This window comes from Hylobates moloch, unplaced genomic scaffold, assembly GCF_009828535.3.
Source record: "Hylobates moloch isolate HMO894 unplaced genomic scaffold, HMol_V3 SCAFFOLD_3, whole genome shotgun sequence".
Taxonomy (NCBI): Eukaryota; Metazoa; Chordata; class Mammalia; order Primates; family Hylobatidae; genus Hylobates; species Hylobates moloch.
In genome coordinates this window covers 130725095-130745775 of record NW_026652278.1, presented here as the reverse complement: position 1 = coordinate 130745775, position 20681 = coordinate 130725095, and the positions used below count along the sequence as shown (strand labels likewise).

Here is a 20681-nt window from a genome sequence, read left to right as displayed (position 1 = left end):
TCAAAATTTAAGGCTTTAATTATCTGACACAAGTATATACCTATCTTGCAACAAAGTCCAATATTTTACGTTACAGCTTTTCCCAAATACTATACATGGTAACTGAAATATTCTTAGAAATCATACAAAAGACTTCCCTGAACTTATCACAACCTACCTGAATCTGGACCACACTTTTTTTGATCTCTTCATAAAGTCACAGCTTTCATTTCACAGCTCTAATAGCAATACACCATGGAATACAAACAACACTGTGAAAAACAAGGGCCTGATAAAGCCCACAGCAAAGCTATTCACCAATATTGGCATTACCTTTAGCCATGCTATTAGAGATCACACTTTGTTTTTGTGTATAATAAATAAGATACAGAAAAATGTGAAAATATATGACTCAACTATCTAATTAAAGCTGAGTAAACTAACCTAGTCAGATTTTAGTTTTTCAACAAGAAATGACAAGAGTAGCTGAATATAAAGAAAAACAAAAAGAACTTTACTTTCCTATGTTAATACAGGTCAAGAGACCCTTTCTTCTCAAAAGGGTTGGTAACACCAGTTCTTAGCAATAAACATAAGGCACTTGTTTAGATTACAACATCACTCCATTTTTTCCACTTGTTTTTCTAACCCTGTTTTTCCCCCACAGTATCATTTGAAATTAATAGGATGAATGAGGCAAATATGAGACGATCCAGTTGATACTACTCAGAGCAAGATAGTACAGTACAGTGTTTCAGGGGTGATGTCTGGACATAAAATGAACCCAGTCAAGGTCCTCTGACACCAATGTATCCACTATCAAGTAAACCTGAAAGAAAATAAAAGATTTATTCAATAGTTCCAGTAAAATTGGGTTGGAATACAATACACGTTAGGAATTTAGCTCCTCACGGGTGGCATCTGCATCTTAAGAGTTCTGAGTACTTATGAATATTCATTCTAAGACAATCTACATCATTTGAACATTGTCAAGACAAATAAATGAATTTCATTTCAATATACAGTAGAGTTTAAACAAAATTCACACATACACCCCCTATTATATGGCTGGTACCTCCTCCAAACACCTCATTAGTGGCAGAGGTAGGACTAGTGTTCTTTCCCAACAATAAGAACTTCAGTTGCCACTCACAGGAGTTGAAAAAAAGTTTGTTTTTTTTGCCATCTGTTAAGATGTTCCTGAGACAGGGCCAGTTAATAAAACATAACAAAGCACTGGAGTTCGGTTTGTACTTCTCTTTACATCACTTCTAAACTGTTAGACTGGGATGTGGAATGCAGGTCATGTACTATGAAAGGTTGATTGCAGCACAACTGTTCAATCAGTAAAAGGTCTTCGGCAAATTCCCTTTAGAGTATACTTTCTATAAACTACATGTTCCACAAAAAGGTCAATTATATATACAATCGATTCGTTTTACTTAATCTTATTTGCTCAGATCTTCCAAATGCAATGAGAATATTAAGCCTGAGGCTAGTCCTCAGTGTATAGGTTTAACAAATTAAGGCTCATTTTCCCGATCAAAATAGTTTTTAGTTTTCCTTTTAAATTATGAATTACATTCATAGTACCTGCCACCATCCTTGCCCTCAATGAAATCTTAATGCAGGAGCAGCATTCTACTTCATTATGGAATTTCCCTGACACCAGCACTTAGCCCCTTCTAAAAAGCTCCCATCTGCACTAGCCTTACAGCATATTACATTGCCTCTGGCTTGCACCTCTGTTTCCACCTGTGTATTTCACAGAAGCCCAACACAGATTAGTTGAAATATTCACACAACTGTTTTTCAAAACAATTTATTGCATCATATTTGGTACCTTATGTTTGACAACAAAAAGGAAATTACATCTGTAACTGCAAGAAAAAGAAGCTGGTCTGTTATTTGAAAAAAAAAAAAAAAATCTTGGGCCCTTTAAAAATTACAAAGTCTTGGGCTTGCCTGAAACAACTGAGCAAGAAATATATTCTTAGAAATGTAGGGCTTCAAGTATTACAAACCTGTGACACTGTGGAAAAATTCCAGAGGTATCTAAACTGCAGCACTTTTTTTTCTGCATATCATGAACAAGGCCTGCTGAGGTTTTTAACTATTAGTCTTTTGATCAGTCATAGAATGGTAGTCAGGAGTTCTGCTCTTTAACTTCAAGCCATGGTAGATTTTCCTTTTTTCACTCTTGGGTGAAAAATTCATGCTTGCTAATTAGTTGGTGCCACATCACAGTGCATTTGGTTCTTGCATTACAGTTTTAACAAGTTTGGCCAAACAATGCTGAAAGTTTTGCATTGTTGTTTTAGTTCTTCAAGTTTTAGTTAAAATTGAGACTGTTACAACTGGTTCCTTCAGTTAAAAACTGTGGTACAAGAACACCAAACTGATCATGTACAGTGAATTTTGGAAACACAAGCGTATTGAACACCTTATAGGTTTCTTATAATTTTGCTTGGTATTTATATGTCCCAGTTTCTACAACATCAAGCATCTGTTGTAGGTTTCTCTGTAAATAGTGATTCACATTGCATACTTCCTATGGTCAGAATCAACCCCGTAACAAAATCAGTCAGATGCTAAAGCCCCAACAACTCTTTGTGCTCAGTGAAAGAATCCAGTGCTAAAACAGCATTTATGCTGTCTGAGATATAGTAAAATCTCACAAGACAAATTTAAAGTAATATTTCTGCCACACACCTGCTTTGTTAGCTGTAACAGCCTCCTGATTTTATATAAATTAGTTTAAAAACATGGGTGGGTGGGTAGGAATAGGATAAGGTATCTTTTTAACCACTCAATTTTAGCAGCTTTAATTTTTTAAGAAACTGAACCTCTATCCTGTAATGTTAGATATTTTATATATACTTTTTCAGCAGGATAAAAAACGTAAAACACTATTTGAAGGCAAGAACATTTACTCCTCTCATTCTGTGTAAGTTAGAGCAATGCAGCAGGTGCGTGACAAAAATATTATATACTAGATATGGTCCAAAGTCATTCCATTTGCTTGTTTAGTGATGTTCAAATTTCATTGGCCAGTTCTTCAGCTTCTGCAGAACTATCTCCATTAACTGTGATCTTCATATCCTCTTCATATCCAGGAGGCATGAAAGCCAAAGCATAAGGGAAAAGCTTATGACAATTTGCTCTATAAATTTCAGCAGCTTCTTTACAGTCTCCTAGGCTACCATCATACAAGGCTTCCAATACCTCCATACATGTCTAAGGAAAGAAAAAAAGTCATGTTATAACTGGTCAAAAAAAGGTTCTTACTGTGAATTTATTAGACATTTCAACAGCAAGAGATTTCTAAAATAAGAAATAAAAACACATATTTAGCTATTTACTCCTGCATATACATTCTGTTAGAATGTTCTTCAAGGCCTAATTTAACCATTTCTCCAGAATTGCAGGATTTATACAAAAGGCTAAACAGGGATGACTGCGGAAACAGGAATGGGACTATGGTGATGAGGCAAGCAAGGTATACGGAGTGCTATATTTAAAAAGCCACTCACTCTCAGCAAGTGTATGACCTTAGGCAGCAATGTTACCTCAGCCTTGCCTGGCCCTAGGTATAAACATCCAGATTTACAATGCCAATATCAATTACTGCACATATACCTTTTAATATTTTTGAAAGCTTAGAGCCAGCCAGCAAACTCAAACACTGTATTCAACCTTGTGTTCAAATTAAAGAGCATCTTAAGGCACATCCAATAACTAAGCAGAAAAGAGTGTCTCAAACATGAAGTGATTATTTGCAAGAAAAATTAGTTCATGAAAATGAATAATTCTTTCAACCAAACCCCTAAGTAAGTCTGCTTCTTATCTTTTTTGTTGGTTCATGTTGATGTGCCTTTCTCATGTTTGCTTTGTTAGTATTTTCACTTAGAAAAGCTACTTAGTTTCCAGATACAAAAATCCCTACAAACTTTGCCAGGCTACAAGGCAACTTAAATCCAGGTTACAAAGGACCTAGATTAGAACTTTAAATCCAGGTTCTAATCTAAATGGTACAACTAACAAGTCTAATTTTTCTTTCTTAAAGATACTGCCTTCATTTGCTATTAAATGAATATATTTATTAATAACTGTCTTTCAGCATATACATGTTTATCTGACAAATTATAACATGAGGTAACTATCCATTTGTTTCTAGTTTAAACTACAGTATTTTACAATACACCCATATTAACTTTTATTTAACTTAATCTCATATTGTATTACAAGTTACAAAATAAGTATTTTTATTTAGCCCCTAGTAAATACATCTTTATTTTGAGACAGGGTCTTGCCCTGTTGTCCATACTGGAGTACAGCGACACAATCACAGCTCACTGCAGCTCCAACCTTTCAGTCTCAAGTGATCCTCAAATCTCAGTCCCCCAAGTAGCTGGGAATACAGTGCCACCACATCTGACTGATTTTTTTTTTTTTTTTTAAGGGATGGGGTCTCATTATGTTGCCCTGGCTTGTCTCGAACTCATGAGCTCAAGTGATCTGCCCACTTTGGCCTACCAAAGTGCTGGGATTACAGGCCATGAACCAAAACGCCTAGCCGAAATACATTTTAAACATGTTAGAATCTTCACTGAGACCACTGCTTGCTCCGAAATGCACAGATACGAGGTGAAATCCAAAAATGACGATGGAATGTATATGATTTTATTAAAACATATTTCTTAAAAAGTTATCCCAAGCTACGTATGTGAAACTAGTTACTGAATGCCGAGCAGTCCAAACAAATTTTAAGATAAGTTGTTTCTGACCCAGATTCATAATGATTTAAAAAACAGTGTGTATAAATACCCAATTATTTCTCTTGGTGAAAAAAGTAGTTCAGTATTCTTACAGAGAGATTATGAAAAACTCTTTACCTGGAGGTTTCTGTTAGTGAGAGATTCATCAAGTGTTGTTGCCAACTCTATAGCTCTCTTCTGACTAGAAGGATCTAAATAATATACCATTTTGGCAGCTAAATGAGAGGGAAATGGGAAATTTATTTCAAGGTAAAACCAACATCTTATCCTCTACTTATTTAAATATAAAAGGCAAACAAGATATATGTGCACAGAGGGTGTGGCACTTTATTAGAAGAACGGGAACAGCTACTTGAGACACTGTTATTCAAAAAATAATAATTCTAAGGGGATTATCTTAACCATCCAAAGTAAGAGAATGATAGAGGTATACCACGTATATCTACCCAATAAAATAGAATGTATATGCAACACATGCACAGTAAAGGAGACTATGACGAAACATAAGCATTCTAATAATACTTGTCTTTTTGTGGTAGGACCATGATAGTCTTCTTTCTGAAATAAGCAGAATAATTTGGAGGTTGGGGGACTATCCTATCTCAACAGTGTGAGCCAAAATGCTGAATTCAGGATTCCACAAAGGTATACAAAGCTGCTGGGCTTAAGCCAGGTATTTGAAAAGTACTACCCATATGGTCCCATAAAGGTCAGATTTTGGCTCACTGGCACAGACCCTTGACTTAGATTTCTCACAAACTGTGAAGATAATTTCAGGTGTTTAGCATTGTCAAGTCTGACACCTACATAAGAATGAGAAATGGAACAGGATGGTCCTATCTGAGTGAATTTTAAGAGCCCAATGATGAAAAAAGAAATAAAAGAAAGCTCTACCTTCATTTTATGATATACATTTAAGTTCAGTTACACCTGCTTCTTTGTAATGCCAATGCTGAACCAGAAGAGACCACTGACCTTGATTTGTAGTGATTATTTTGCCGTAAGAAATTTAAAAATGTATAGGAAGCATATATATATATATGTTTGTTTTTGTTTTGATTTGAAACAGGGTATCATTATGTTGCCAAGACTGGTCTCAAACTCCTGGGCTCAAGTGATCCTTCTGCCTCAGCCTCCTGAGTAGCTGGGACTACCGGTATGTGCCACTGTGCCCAGCTTAGGAAGCTTATTTAAGCTGCCTGTTTTCATAGGATCACAATGTAACATATACACACTGCCTCTTCCATTCTAAAAACATGTACCTTATATTATGGTTGATTCATTAAAATTACTGAAGTTGGTTTAGAAGGCTAAGAATAAAATAAAGTGATTACCTGATAATCTGTGTGGCAATGAATCAGAATTCCTTTTCAGAAACGTTTCATTAAAATTCTTTGGATTCGTTGCTCCAAAAAGACGATTCATTTCTTGTTTTAATACTGTTCTAACTGTATCAGGTAAATCTTTACTTTCACACACTGCTGAATAAATTAAAAATAAAATCTTAGCAGTTGAATACTCTGATAAAGTTTATAAAAGTTTATTTCTGTTTGTGTTTGAGACAGGGTCTTGCTCTATCACCCAGGCTGGAGTACAGTGGCACAACCATGGCTCACTGTAGCCTCAACCTTCCAGGCTCATGCAATCCTCCCACTTCAGCCCCCCAGGTAGCTGGGACTTCAGGTGTGCACCACCACACCTGGCCTGTAGGAGTTAAATTACCTAATGATGAGGCCAATGAAACACGGCAATTATATACAAAGACAAGATAAAACCTACTGATAATTTAACATCTGCAGAAAGAGCTTACCTATATAAATTGACTGACTGATTGAGACAGACAAGGTTTTACTGTTACCCAAGCTGGAGTGCAGTGGTGCAATTATGGTTCACTGCAGCCTCAACCTCCCAGGCTTCAGTGATCCGCCCACCTCAGCCTCCTGAGAAGCTGGGACCACAGGTGCAAGCTACCACGTCCAGCTAATTTTTCTATTTTTTTGTAGAGACAGGGTTTCGCCATGTTGCCCAGGCTGGTCTCCAACTCCTGGGCTCAAGAGATTTGTTCGCCTTGGCCTCCCAAAGTGTTGGGATTACAGGCATGAGCCATCATGCCCAGCAATACACATTTAAAAGAATGTATGTCAGCAGAACAATCTAATGTTCTAAAGGCATTCAAATAATTTTATTAACACAAGATTCATTTCCAGAAAGGAACTGTAAGCAAAGGAGATAACAAAACATGTAGTTTCACAGCCTTCTAAACCCTTAGAGCTGCCCCCCTCAACCTTAAGGTCTGCAAAGCAGCAACTTGAGAGTACCTACCTGGTAAATAGTATCACAGCAACTACGTAGTGCTGAAGACAACAAATTTTCCTCGCCCTCCCTATCTTCCTCTATACCCAAGTAAGGCATACGTTTCAATTAAAAACAAAACAAAACATGGTTGATGTCATTGACCTTTATTTCAGGAACTATGTAAATTGAGCTATCACTGTATAATAAACTCCCAAGGACCACCAAAGCATTTTCCTATTAATAAACAGGCTGGGCACGGTGGCTCACACCCGTAATCCCAGCACTTTGGGAGGCCAAGGCGGGTGGATCACTTGAGGTCAGGAGTTCGAGACCAACCTGGCCAACATGGCGAAACCCCATCTCTACTAAAAATAAAAAAATTAGCCTGGCATGGTGGTGTGCGCCTGTGGTCCCAGCTAGCTACCCAGGAGGCTGAGGCAGGAGAACAGCTTGAACCTGGGAGGCGGAGGTTGCAGTGAGCCAAGATCATCACTGCATTCCAGCCTGGGTGACAGAGTGAGGCTGTCTCTAAATAAATAAATAAATAAATGTACTGTTGTCATCACATTCCCAGGCCTTGGGATTTAGAGATGATTCCTCTGGATTGAATCCAAGTTACACTTTGTTTCATTATCATTTTGGTATAAAGAGAGAGTCTGGAGCTTTGAAGCCAGTTAGACTTGGGTATGGATCCAGGCTTGGATAAGTCATAACCTCTCTGAACCTATTTCTTGATCTATAAAACTGGGGTGATATCTAATCTAAAAGGTTTACAATAAGGAAAAGCTACTGTGTAAAAGTGCTAATTATGTAATAGGTAGTCAATAAATCATAGTTACTATTTTTATCATAGTGTGAAAACGTTAAGTAGATTTTCCTTATGGCTGGGAACTATGGTGATGGCTTTCAAATTTTCACTTTAATCAGGTATTTGTACTGTGACAAATACATATTCCATATCCATAACTTATGTGAAGCAAAAGTTTCACAGAACACTGTGTGCAACATATGCTGATCTTTTCTACACTATTCTATTTTTATATTGGGATTCTGAGTGCTGGTAATGACCCACTGTCCTGCTAATGGATCATTAATCTAAGTTTAAAAAATATAATGAACTCAGTAGGAAACATTTTCTAAGTGAAATATTCTATACATAATTATTAGTTGAATAATTCACTGACATGCTCTTTGTTGGTTAAATAGCATTTCTTCTATTATTCTATAAAACTGGGTGGTTCAAGTAAACGAGCTATAGTGAAATACTTTAGCTTAACCTCTATTATGGCTGTACTTTCAACTTGGTTTTAGCAATTTATCAATACTTGTTTTTCAGTGGAGAAGCAGGAATAGAGAGGGAACAGGAAAAAAAGTTATTAAAATAGGTTACAGCCAACTGCAATGAACATTAATTATCTCAAAAAGAATGTATCTTCTGTACAATAAAAAATATTTACATAGGCCTTGTTGGTTTGCCTGAAATGCTTTCAGGATACTTTACATGTAGAAAGTATCTACATAGTTTGTATCATAGTTGATGAAGAGAGGGGTAGGCAAGGGGTTTTTATGGTTTTCATTATCTTTTTTAACTTGTTTTAATCAGATTAAACAATCTCCCAGAAAAATTAAAACTACTAAAAAAAAACTCTACCAAAATTGACGCAAATAACTTCACTAATAGCTGATTCCAAAAAGTTTGAGGCCTACTAATTTTCTCCTAAACTTTTCTGGATTATTTTCCTAGAAATTACAGTTCCAGAAAACTAGAATTGTAACTTCCAGGAAAATATCAATTACAAAAAGGATAAAAAAATTCTACTGCAGTAAAACCCAAAATGTCCTATGGAATTCTGTGTAATGAAATTTTATGTGTACCCTTAAGAAAAGGAGCAACGTGAATGTCACAGATTATCAGATGTCCATTTACTGCTAACGACTAGTGGGCAGGGGAGAAAAACTCTAAAAAGCCTTTGAACATGATAAAACTGACAAAAACATCAAGGCCTCAGGAAAGTAGCAAATCCCCTACTAACTCAATTACCTTCCATGAAAGAGTAATAAGTCTTGAGAATCAAGGAAAAGTAGTAACTGATGAGCGAGAAGGGGAATAAAACCTTTTCTAAGGGGCTTTTGATTTGGGTCCTTTGACACCTTAAACTGGAATGTTTGGTTCATGCTATTAGCTTATTAATAGAATGAATAAATTAAGCAAGCACCAATGGTTAAAACACACAATGAAAAGGTGGCTGATTCTTAGCAAAAGGGATTGCACAGGGTTCTCAGGCTAGCTGGCATTGTTAATAATTTGGGTAGAAAACGTTCTTACTTTGTGTAAGGTAATGACTGTTCACTACTAGGTTATAGTACAACCTAGTAAGTGATTACAACTCAAAATGGCAAAATAAATGAGAAAATTAAACAAAGCTTAAAAAAAATTTAATAATTTAGTAAGTATTAAAAAAGGTTTAATAAACAACAAATTAGATTATTAAAGAAGGTTGGAGGAGACATACATAAGTATAAAAAACATCTCTGCAGATAAAAGAAAAATGAGTTTGTGCAAATGGGGGAGGAAAAAGACCTAAGTTTCACTGTAGATCAAGGCAGCCAAATACTGCTAATTTTAAAAGCACTTAGGAGAATATAAACATTTAAGAAAATAATAAGACAAATAGAATATAAAAGCACCTATCTTTTACTTAGCACTGACCAGAAATGTAATTAAGTCCTACAACTTTAAAATTTAAAATCATAAAAAAACTTTAAAAGGGTATTAAATATATCATCCTCATAATAAGACAGTGCTCCTATATGGTAAATAACTGCATGCGGCATTTAGTAATAACATTGTTATTACAACAACATATTCTAGAGATTTGGAGGGTGCCAGTAACCATGCTAAAATCCACATTCACTCAGCAAAGCTTCCGCAATTGATGAAATAGGTGTGGAGGCACTGTTTTCCTCCATACTCTCCAGAAAGGTGTCTGTGAGGGTTTCTTTGTAAAGAAGCAGTTACAACAGTATATCTTAACATGACAAATGTATTCCTGAAAAATTACTTCTAAATTAAATATTTTTTTAAAGTACCGAATATTTTAGTTAAAGAAACCCTTGGGGTATAACAAAGATGCCACTATTTGGATATCTGTATTTTCACATATGCCTTTATAGAACACCCGTTTTCAATAAAGGCAATGAAGCAGTCTACCCAACTTCTTAAAGGCTTTTTAAGAGACAGATCTTTACCAATGCAAATAATCACAACCTAATTTCACTGCCTAAAGTCAGTCAAAATTAGATCACTTTGTAAAGTGATGACGATTTCAGCTGAACACAAAGAGCAATGGGTATAGCCAGTATAGATACTCAGTAATTCTAACTAATTATTAATCATTCTAAGCCCATGTGTATTTTAATTTTCTGAAACCAACTGTTGAAAGAAAACTCATGTTAATCAATCTACATACTGATTATAAGCAAATACATTTAAATATGTCACTTTTAATTTGTATTTCAAAAGAATCTAACTCAAAAGGATTTAGGTTATTTTACTACCTTTCAGGAAAATACGCATAAAGTATATAACAGTGTGTATGTTATTTTTGAAAATACTTCATTTTGAAAATACTTTACATATACTCCATCTTAACTGAGAATAAATTAAAACTATTATTTCTATCCTTAATTTTCTGACCCATGATTGCAAAGTTATTTTTCATACTCCCCCCCCAAGAAAAACTAAAGAGAAACAAACTACTAAATACAGTAATTCTCTCCTTTACTTTCTACAATATGGTTATATTATTACTTTCATAATTTTTAAAAATTGAGGAAAAACACTTCTACAATTCAGTTTTTGTAACACAAATTATTTTTTGGACAAGCGTAAGTATAATTTAAGTCTAATCTTTCTTGAAAGTCAAAACGATTTTTTTTTTTTTTTTTTTTTTTGATACCGAGTCTCACTCTCTTGCCCAGGCTGGAGTGCAGTGGCATGATCTCGGCTCACTGCAACCTCCGCCTCGCAGGTTCAAGCGATTCTCCTGCCTCATCCTCCTGAATAGCTGAGACTACAGGCGTGTGCCACCATAGCCAGCTAATTTTTGTATTTTTTGGTAGAGACGGGGGTTCGCTATGTTAGCCAGGCTGGTCTCGAACTCCTGACCTCAAGTGATCCGCCCACCTTGGCCTCCCGAAATGCTGGGATTACAGGTGTGAGAAACTGCACCCGGCCAAAATGATGTTCTCAATTGGGACAATTTAGCATTTTTTTGGTGATTGAGATGCCTGATTTAATTTCCTCAGTTTTAAATGTATGGAGTTGGCAATGAGATAGTTAATATTATTTCCAAATTCTATAGATTATTCTGTTAAAGGTTCTATTTCTCCCCCACCAGTCACTTAAAAATCCAAACAGCAGTATAACCTGACTACAGGAGTAATTTATTATAAATTTATAGTTCTTACAGTAGAAAGAACAATATGAATATGTGGGCTCTAGTCACTGTTGCATTATTAAGTTTCTATCTGTGTTACCTAGAATACGTCATCTTTTAAGGTCTCAGATTTTTCCCACTATGAAATGAGAGACAATTACTGTAACATTCTACCTTTCAAGGTCTAAAATTCTGTAGTTCTACTTTACATTAAAACTAATATAAAACTGATCTGATTGTCAAAATATTTGAAGACATAGATAATTGTTTTAAAGTAACAAAAAATTTTATGACTCGAATTGTGCTAAGAAAACGTAATTCATGCAAATGCCGATCTACAATACTGATAAATGAGAAAACAGTCCATTTCAAAGAGATTCTTCAAGTTTAAAACAATTTACTAAGGAAGTTTTACATAACAAAATATGGTTCAAAATTTCAACTTACATGTAACTTTTTAGAAACAGAAACAAAGATGATTCTCAAATATCTAGACTGAATAATTCTATGTCAAAATCAGGTAATACTTGTATCCTTAAAATAAAAACCTTCATTATAAAGAAAAAAGCCCTGCTTTTCCCTTAGCTAATTTAATATGGACAACTTTAAAATCATTTGGTTTATGATAAACTTGTACACACCACTTATACTGTCACCATCAATCACTGTATCAAATACTTAAGTAATGGAAAACAAAAACATACCAGTATTAAAGAGACGAATCATACACTCATGAAGCCAGGGATGACCAGAATCAATAGCAAATGCCCTCTTTACTGATTGTAGCATCAAAAGAAACTTTTCTATAAAAAGAGAAAGTAAGATATATTTTGATCATTGGATAAGAGGCCTCCTTTGGAGGGCCAAGACTTCACAAATAGAAAAAGTAAATTTAGAGTCGATCCCATCAGAACCACAAACATATGATTGAGGCAAACGATTTTACTCAAATTTAGCAACATTAGTTAATATTTTTCACATAACATTAAGAAAGGCTTTGTGAAATATAGAAAATTTAGGTGGCATTTAGTAATATTTAAACTAATGACATATAAGCAAAGAAAATTTAAAGTGCCTTCATTTCCTAACCTCCTTTATTTCAAAATAAAGCAACCTTTCCCACTACTTAGAAAATTTCATTGTGTATATTTGAAGGTATTCTTTATTTTGTGACATGTGAAACAGCTTCCCTTCTGTTTGACTGTTCCTCTCTTGTCAATCCATGACTCCTTTCTCCTCTAAAGGTAGAATAGTTACCAAGGTTATCTTTTCAGTCATTCTCTGATCTTTCCCTATGCGATCCCCACTCCCATTCCCTGTATTTCCCAAGATTCAGTAGTATCTCCACCTGTTAAATGGAAATTTGCACTTGCATACTCAGTCCACTTCCAAGTTTTATCTATAACCACCTCTTTGATAAGACTTTCCTAATTTGGTACCATTTTTCCAATATCAAAGTTCAAAACCCCAGTCTCTTCTCCTAACACTCTTTCCCTTGTCCCCAATAATAAAAAAGCCAAAAATACTGCCATGCCTTTGTCATTACCAATTTCACACAACTGCAGTGGATTCCAAATGCTAGGGTCCTTTAGAGGTTAGGACACAGCCAAGAAGCCAACTGAATGGGGCTTTAGATTGCCTTTCCCTACTTTAAGCAGAGCAGCTTTCGAATTTTATACTTTGGGGTTCCATTTAAGAATTTTTTAAAAGTGGGAGTTGTATTAACTGTTAAAGTTTGAAAACTATTGGACTATTTATTAAACTTATTTTCCACATTATAATAATTGTGGGAAGTAGAAAATAGAGTAAATATTTTAATCACTCAAAATCTATCAAGAGACAATCTGTTATCTTTTGATCTATTTCTTTCCAGCCACTTCTATATTATATACCTATGTAAATATATTAATAAAATTTCAATTTATAGGTAGTTCTGTATCCTATTTTGGAATAATATAATATAGCCACTTTTCCCCAACATCATTTACTTTTGATAAACATGACCTTTTTTTTTTTGAGATGGAGTTTCATTCTTTTTGCCCAGGCTGGAGTGCAATGGTGTGATCTAGGCTCACCACAACCTCTGCCTCCCGGGTTCAAGAGATTCTCCTGCCTCAGCCTCCCGAGTAGCTGGGATCACAGGCATGCGCCACCACCCCCAGTTAATTTTTTGTATTTTTAGTAGAGACAGGGTTTCTCCATGTTGGTCAGGCTGGTGTCAAACTCCTGACCTCAGGTGATCCGCCTGCCTCGGCCTCCCAAAGTGCTGGGATCACAGGCATGAGCCACTGCGCCTGGCCAAACATGACTTTTTAAATGGATACTCATATAGAGAAGTACCATGTTATTCAATTTCCTTTAGTAGGTATACTGTTTAGAGCAATAACCTTCTCTTTGATTTTATTAAACAGTTTCTCTTTCCTTTAATATGCATCACCTTTGTGATGAACTCTTTTTTCAATTAACCACTTGGAAAATATTAACTCAGTACTCTAAAATCTGATTATCTACTACATATATAGTCTAAGCATTCTAAACCTGGAAACCAAGACCCTTCATTCATCTTTTACCTGCTCCAGGCAATTCAGACAACCTCAACATTATTTACACACTCCTGTGTTTTCTTAACAGATACTCTTGCCTTCTATGTATCTTTTCCTTTAGAAATATGATCCATCCTTCAAGATCCAGACCCAAAATTTTATCTTCTATTTATAACAATAGCTAATAATAGCTAACATTTATTTAATGCTTACTATATACCAGGTACTAGTTCTAAGCTCTGTGTATTAACTAATTTTATCCACACGATCATCAATTCTTTGAACCATATACATGGTAATTACATCTGACCTGAATCCTAGTTATGTATGTACATCTATCATTGATTCTAATATCCTAAAAGAAGTGATCGTATCATTGTATCTCCCTACACATTCTGTTCATAGCAGGTATTTCTGTGAGAAAGCTTCATTGGCATTTGCTAAATAATCGTACAGTGGTAAGGCTATCAGAGTTGGGTGACTATACCTAAGAAATACAGTGATCAGCTTTATCAGGGCCACTGTACCCTAATTGCCTACCTTTCCTAAAGTAAATCTCAAAGGCAAAAAGATGAGTCTCTATCTTGTTCTTCACCAAGTTCTTCAACGGTGTTAAAAATTTAATAGCTTCTTCCAATGGAGTTTCAACCTAACAAAAATAAAAGATATTATACAAATGAAAGTAAGGTTCTTGGGGAATGTGATTTTATTCTACTAAAAATTCTTATTTTTAAAAAATAAAATCACTTACCAGTCACCCAGAAAAACACTGTCATATTTTAACCTCCTATAACCTAAATGAAGGGGATTTTGAATTCTAGAATTCTTAACTGATTTTTAACCCTAGATACTGTATTATTGCTGGATAGAAACTATCCAAAAAGAAGGAAGTAGATAAAATAGAACCAGAGAAAGAAAGACAGAAAGAGAAACAGGTCAGATAGCCAAGGGGGAAGAAAGAAGAGATGTGAACTAGGACAGAAGAAGTACAAAGGAGACTACAGAGACCATGACAGAATGAGTGAATGTTCTTTATAATTCAAACGAAGTGAAGTATAATCAAGCTATTCAAAATCTTACACTATCCATTCTGTCTTGCTTTGTTCTATAAATTCTACAGGAATTCATATTTATTCAAATGGCATTAATGGTGAGGTGGCATTTTAAAATATTAATATTTATAGAACTGTGTTCCTACCAATTTTTATTAATTACATAAATGTCATAGTAATTTATATACTCGCAAATCATTACTAGGCAGGTATAATGCAATTGTGCTACTATTCTACTCCTGGACTGAATATTAAGACAAGACTAGGCCGGGCGCGGTGGCTCACGCTTGTAATCCCAGCACTTTGGGAGGCCGAGGCGGGCGGATCACAAGGTCAGGAGATCGAGACCACGGTGAAACCCCGTCTCTACTAAAAATACAAAAAAATTAGCCAGGCATGGTGGCGGGCGCCTGTAGTCCCAGCTACTCGGAGAGGCTGAGGCAGGAGAATGGCGTGAACCTGGGAGGCGGAGCTTGCAGTGAGCCGAGATTGCGCCACTGCACTCCAGCCTGGGCGACAGAGCGAGACTCCGTTTCAAAAAAAAAAAAAAAAAAAAAGACAAGACTATTCCCTGTCTTATCTCAGGTAGGGCTGGAAACCACCACCATATTTATCAGAAGGGCACTAAACATCTGGATTCTATATTTGCTTTCTCTCATCACAGAGGCAGTAACAATTAACCCTAATGGAAAATGAATTTGCCACAACTGGTCAATGTGCCTCTGTCAGTACAGTAATTGTGATTTCACCAAAACAGCTTCTGGGCAAGAAAATTGTTTCACTGCATTTAAAAAAAAAAAAAAGAGAAAGAAAAGCAGTGAAGTGAATTCTATGGGATTCACCATGTCCTAGTGTGTAAAGCAGAAGGCCTTACATGACAATAAAATAACCCATTAAAAGCCCAGCTCCAGTGCCAGAATGTTTTCTTTTGAAGGATACATGTTCTAAACCAGAACTAGAAATTAATATATGGCTCTGCCACTCTAATAACTGTGGATTCAGGAACCAAGAGATAGAGGAGAAAATAAAGGCCCTCATAGGTACGACTTCCCCACACATTTGTACATATTTTACTTCTTGCTCCCATGACTCCATATTCTACTATATAGGAATTTCTGGTACAAGGGGAGAAATATTTGTATCAGAGAAAGGCAGAGAACTGGAAACCAAACCTGCCACCTAGCTGTATCATGCCTTTCATGCCTCTAGGATACAGACTGAAATGAGGGTCAGTGTATTGACCAGGGTAATTTACTATCAGAGAGATATGGCTGCTATTACAAAGGGAAACAAGGACTATAGGGCAGGTGAATCAATACAAGTATTTATATTTAGTTAAATCAAGTACTTGAACTTGGAGAGAGGAAACAGAGAAATTAATTATGTTTCCAACTTTAATAAACAAGAACATATTCTCCCAAAGGAGATCTGGGTTGGGTCTGATATTCCGATATGTAGTCTCAGTCTCTGTTTACTTCTCATAGGTAAAACTTTGTCAGGGTAAATCTAAGTGTTTAAATATACGTAGATAACCACAAGAAATCTAACTACACTCTATATTTACTCATACATCGTGCAGAACAAGGTTTTGTATGTACATGGAAGCATATAATCAGAAATGCAAGTCTAAAATCAGTATTTCAGGAAAAAAAAGTCAAAATATCCCTTGAAAATCCTTTAAGCTGAAGACAGGCAGATATAAAAATATAAATACTTTGTATTACATGTATGAAAACCATGTTTTCAATACCAAACTGACAATCATCATAGCAAGATGTTCACACCAAGATAAGCACACAAGAACCGAAATGGACTGTGGCACTCATGCCTCCCATCTCATACTCAGTTGGGGTCCAGTGTTCACTGAGGGAAATACCGGATAGAATTAACCATCATTATGCATATTATTCTTTGTCTCCCTTAAAGAAAAAAGTACATCCAGTCATGAAGAGTTGAATTCACTTAAGTTAAATGCATGTAGGATGAGACTGCACTGCACTTAATGGGCAATTTAAGACACTTCCAAGGGCAATTTTAATCATATGCAATTTTCAAATTTATAAACTGACTTGAAATCTAATCCTCATATTAAGATATGTTGTGAAGGAGTATATCTCTCTAGCATAGCAACTCCCAGCACAGCAACAAAAAGTTTAAAATGATTCAACTTTTTAAAGAAAGACTACCTTACTAAGGAATCATAGCCTTTGGAAGGAAAAGTGTATATACAACAGGAAAAAAAATGCTAGGCTGGGTGCGGTGGCTCACACCTGTAATCCCAGCACTTTGGGAGGCTGAGGTGGGCATATCCCTTCAAGTCAGGAGTTCAAGACCAGCCTGGCCAACATGGTGAAACTCCATCTCTACTAAAAATACAAAACAAAACAAATAGTGGGTGTGGTGGTACGTGCCTGTAATCCCAGCTACTGGGGAAGCTGAGGCAGGAGAACTGCTTGAACCTGAGAGGCAGAGTGTTGCAGTGAGCTGAGATCATGCTACTGCACTCCAGCCTGGGTGACAGAGTGAGATTCCATCTCAAAAAAAAAAAAAAAAAAAGCAAACAAAAAAAATGCTGAGTGAAGGCAAGGAGGAAGATAGGATGAGTGATGAGTGGTACAAAAGGGAATTCATAAATACCAACTAATGCCTCATGGTAAGTTGGAGAAACAAGTGATACAGCTTCTGCCAAGACCTGAGATTTATACTCAAGTTGACTGAATACTGACCTTACTAATTCCCATTTTCCTCTTCTCCTTCTTTACTGGAATTACTGGCTTTGATTTTATTTTATATAGTCGTGCTACATAACGATGTTTTGGTCAACAATGAACTGCGTAAGTGGTCCCATAAGATTATATTGCCCTATTTTTAGGGCATTTTAGAAACACAACTACTTACCATGTATCACAATTGCCTATAGTATTCAGTATAGTAACATGCTATACAGGTTTGTAGCCTAGAAGCAATCAGCTATACCATATAGCCTAAGTGTGTAGTAGATTTTACCATCTAGATTTGTGTACATATACTCTATGATGTTTGCACAACAATAAAATCACCCAAGCCTGGTGTGGTAGCTCACACCTGTAATCCCAGCACTTTGAGAGGCTGAGGTGGGTGGATCCCTTGAGCCCAAGAGTTTGACACCAGCCTGGGCAACATGGTAGAATCCCATTGCCATAATAATAAAAATAAATTAGCCAGGCATGGTGGTGGGCACCTGTAGTGCCAGCTACTCTGGAGGCTGAGGTGAGAGGATCACTTGAGGCCAGGAGGCAGAGGCTGCAGTGGGCCAAGATCATGCCACTGCACTCTAGCCTGGGTGACAGAGCAAGACCCTGTCTCAAAGAAAACAAAAAAACAAAACGAAGCAACAAAATCACCCAAGCATGCATTTGTCAGAATGTATCCCTGTTAAATGACACATGACTGAATATTACCCTGAACTGGTGACACTAAATTTGCCATTTACCACATAGAAGAAAGCTGAAATACAGGATCACCAAAAAAAAAAGGCGGGGGTTGAGGGGCGGGGGAGATCTATATACTGCAGAACCAGACTTGGCAGGCAGCTTTTAAAATAACCTACAAAGCCACTCCTAATTATGATGGCTTGGTATAATTTGATGTTGTTACCACATTGGAGATCTTGGTAAGTATAGATGCTTTTAGACAGGGGCATCTTGGAGGAAGTTAGCTGAGGAGGAAAAACGTCTTATGTACCTAACAGGTAAGAATAATATGTACTGAGGAGCAGCCCATGAAAAAGGGTACCTTGCACTAAGCTTCTTCCAAACAAAGCAGTCAGAAGCACCATTTGTAGCCATTACTTTGTTCTCAGACTCTACAATCCTGGCTACAAATAATTAGACCACAGGTTGTTATCTGGCTTGAAGGCAATTATGACACCCTGGACACAAGTAAAACCTAACAGTCTTTAAGGAAACCTAGTATAAGAATTCTGCTCTGTAGGTGTACTCTTTATTAAACAGTAACTAAATAATCAAAAGAGATCCTCTCCTTAAGAAATACATGGGCCAGGCGCAGTGGCTCACGCCCGTAATCCCAGCACTTTGGGAGGCCAAGGCGAGAGGATCACGAGGTCAGGAGATCGAGACCATCCTGGCTAACACAGTGAAACCCCGTCTCTACTAAAAATACAAAAAAATTAGCCAGGCGTGGTGGCGGGCGCCTGTAGTCCCAGCTACTTGGGAGGCTGAGGCAGAAGAATGGCGTGAACCTCAGAGGTGGAGCTTGCAGTGAGCCGAGATCACGCCACTGCACTCCAGCCTGGGTGACAGAGCGAGACTCCGCCTCAAACAGAAAAAAAAAAAAAAGAAACACATGAAAACATGAAGAGTTATAATGAAAAATGTCATTAAGGAAAGTCATGGGATAAAGGGAAAAGCAAGTAGACAAAGTGATGATGGCAGCAGGCAGGCAGTGAAGGTGGTAAAAGTAGTAGTAATAAAGAAAGTGGGGGCATAGAGATGGAAGGTCTAAAGTTTAAGTTCTATGCCCTGAATGACTGAAATTCTCTGAGGCCTGAAAGGTCCATTTTCTGTGCTTTCTTGCTTCCCTGTGTAATCTTCCAATAAATTCCCAACAATAAAAAGGTATTGTGTTTGTTCCTAGCAGGTATACAATTATTTGTAAAAAGATGTCAATAAATCCTTGTAGAATCCAACTGGATTTTTCTATATTTCGTGTGTGTGTGTGTGTGTGTGTGTGTGTGTGTGTGTGTGTGTGTGCTATTTTTCTTTTTTTTTTAAGAGACAGAGTCTTGCTATGTCTCCCAGGCTGGAGTACAATGGCTACTCACAGGCATGATCATAGCTCACAGTGTACTGCAGCCTCAAACTCCTAGATTCAAGTGATCCTCCCACCTCGGCCTCCTACATAGTTGGAACTATAGGCACATGGCTATATTTCTCATAGCAATATTACTATGTCTATGTGATACTACTGTCCACCTGCTCTGGTTGACAGAATTCTAAACATATTCTCCAACTCTATTTGTTTGGCATTATAATTTTCCTTGGTTATAAAGCAGTCAGGGAAATGATTTTGAGCTTTTCCTTACTAGTGAGGCTAAAATTAAAGTCTGGGGCGACTGCTTACTATATTGCTTTAACATAACAAATTATGCAATTATTTTCATACAAAGCAGGAAGATGTCTAGGGTCAAAAGAAAGGACAAAGGAATGTTATTAATCAAAATGGTTCATGTGACAATGAGTATCTTGGTTTCAGCTTAATGGTTAAAACCAGCAGGTCAGATTTTGGCCTAGGGAAAATATTTACAGCCTTAGGCTAGAAAAGAAATAATGTAAACTGACAACAGAGGTAAGTGGGAGATAGACGTATAGTCCTCAGTTTATAACAAACTCAATTTAGCCTAGACATAAAAACTTGCATGTTACCACTGTAACAGACACTAGATGCTTTACCTATATATTTTTTCCAGCCCTAAATAAGGATTTTCTTAGTTCCATTTTATAGATGAGAAAACCATCAGAGAGGTTAGACAGTGTCCAAGGGCACACAGTGAAAATATAAGAGCTAATATCTGGACCCAGATCAGAATGACTCAAA

General features: G+C 36.5%; 1 protein-coding gene across 2 annotated transcripts in view; it reads right to left on the bottom strand.

The window, feature by feature from the left end:
- Positions 1-466: 466 nt before the first annotated feature.
- NAA15 (N-alpha-acetyltransferase 15, NatA auxiliary subunit) overlaps positions 467-20681 on the bottom strand; it is an 88237-nt gene continuing 68022 nt past the window's right edge. The window contains exons 16-20 of one of the 2 annotated variants that reach the window (XM_032147428.2): positions 14575-14683; positions 12196-12294; positions 6092-6238; positions 4875-4972; positions 467-3216 (exon numbers count right to left, since the gene is read on the bottom strand). In XM_032147428.2, coding sequence (XP_032003319.1) covers positions 3016-3216; positions 4875-4972; positions 6092-6238; positions 12196-12294; positions 14575-14683 — 654 coding nt within the window. In that variant the 3' untranslated portion in view covers positions 467-3015. The remainder of the gene's footprint in view (positions 3217-4874; positions 4973-6091; positions 6239-12195; positions 12295-14574; positions 14684-20681) is intronic. The other variant, XM_032147433.2, reaches the window with a different exon arrangement.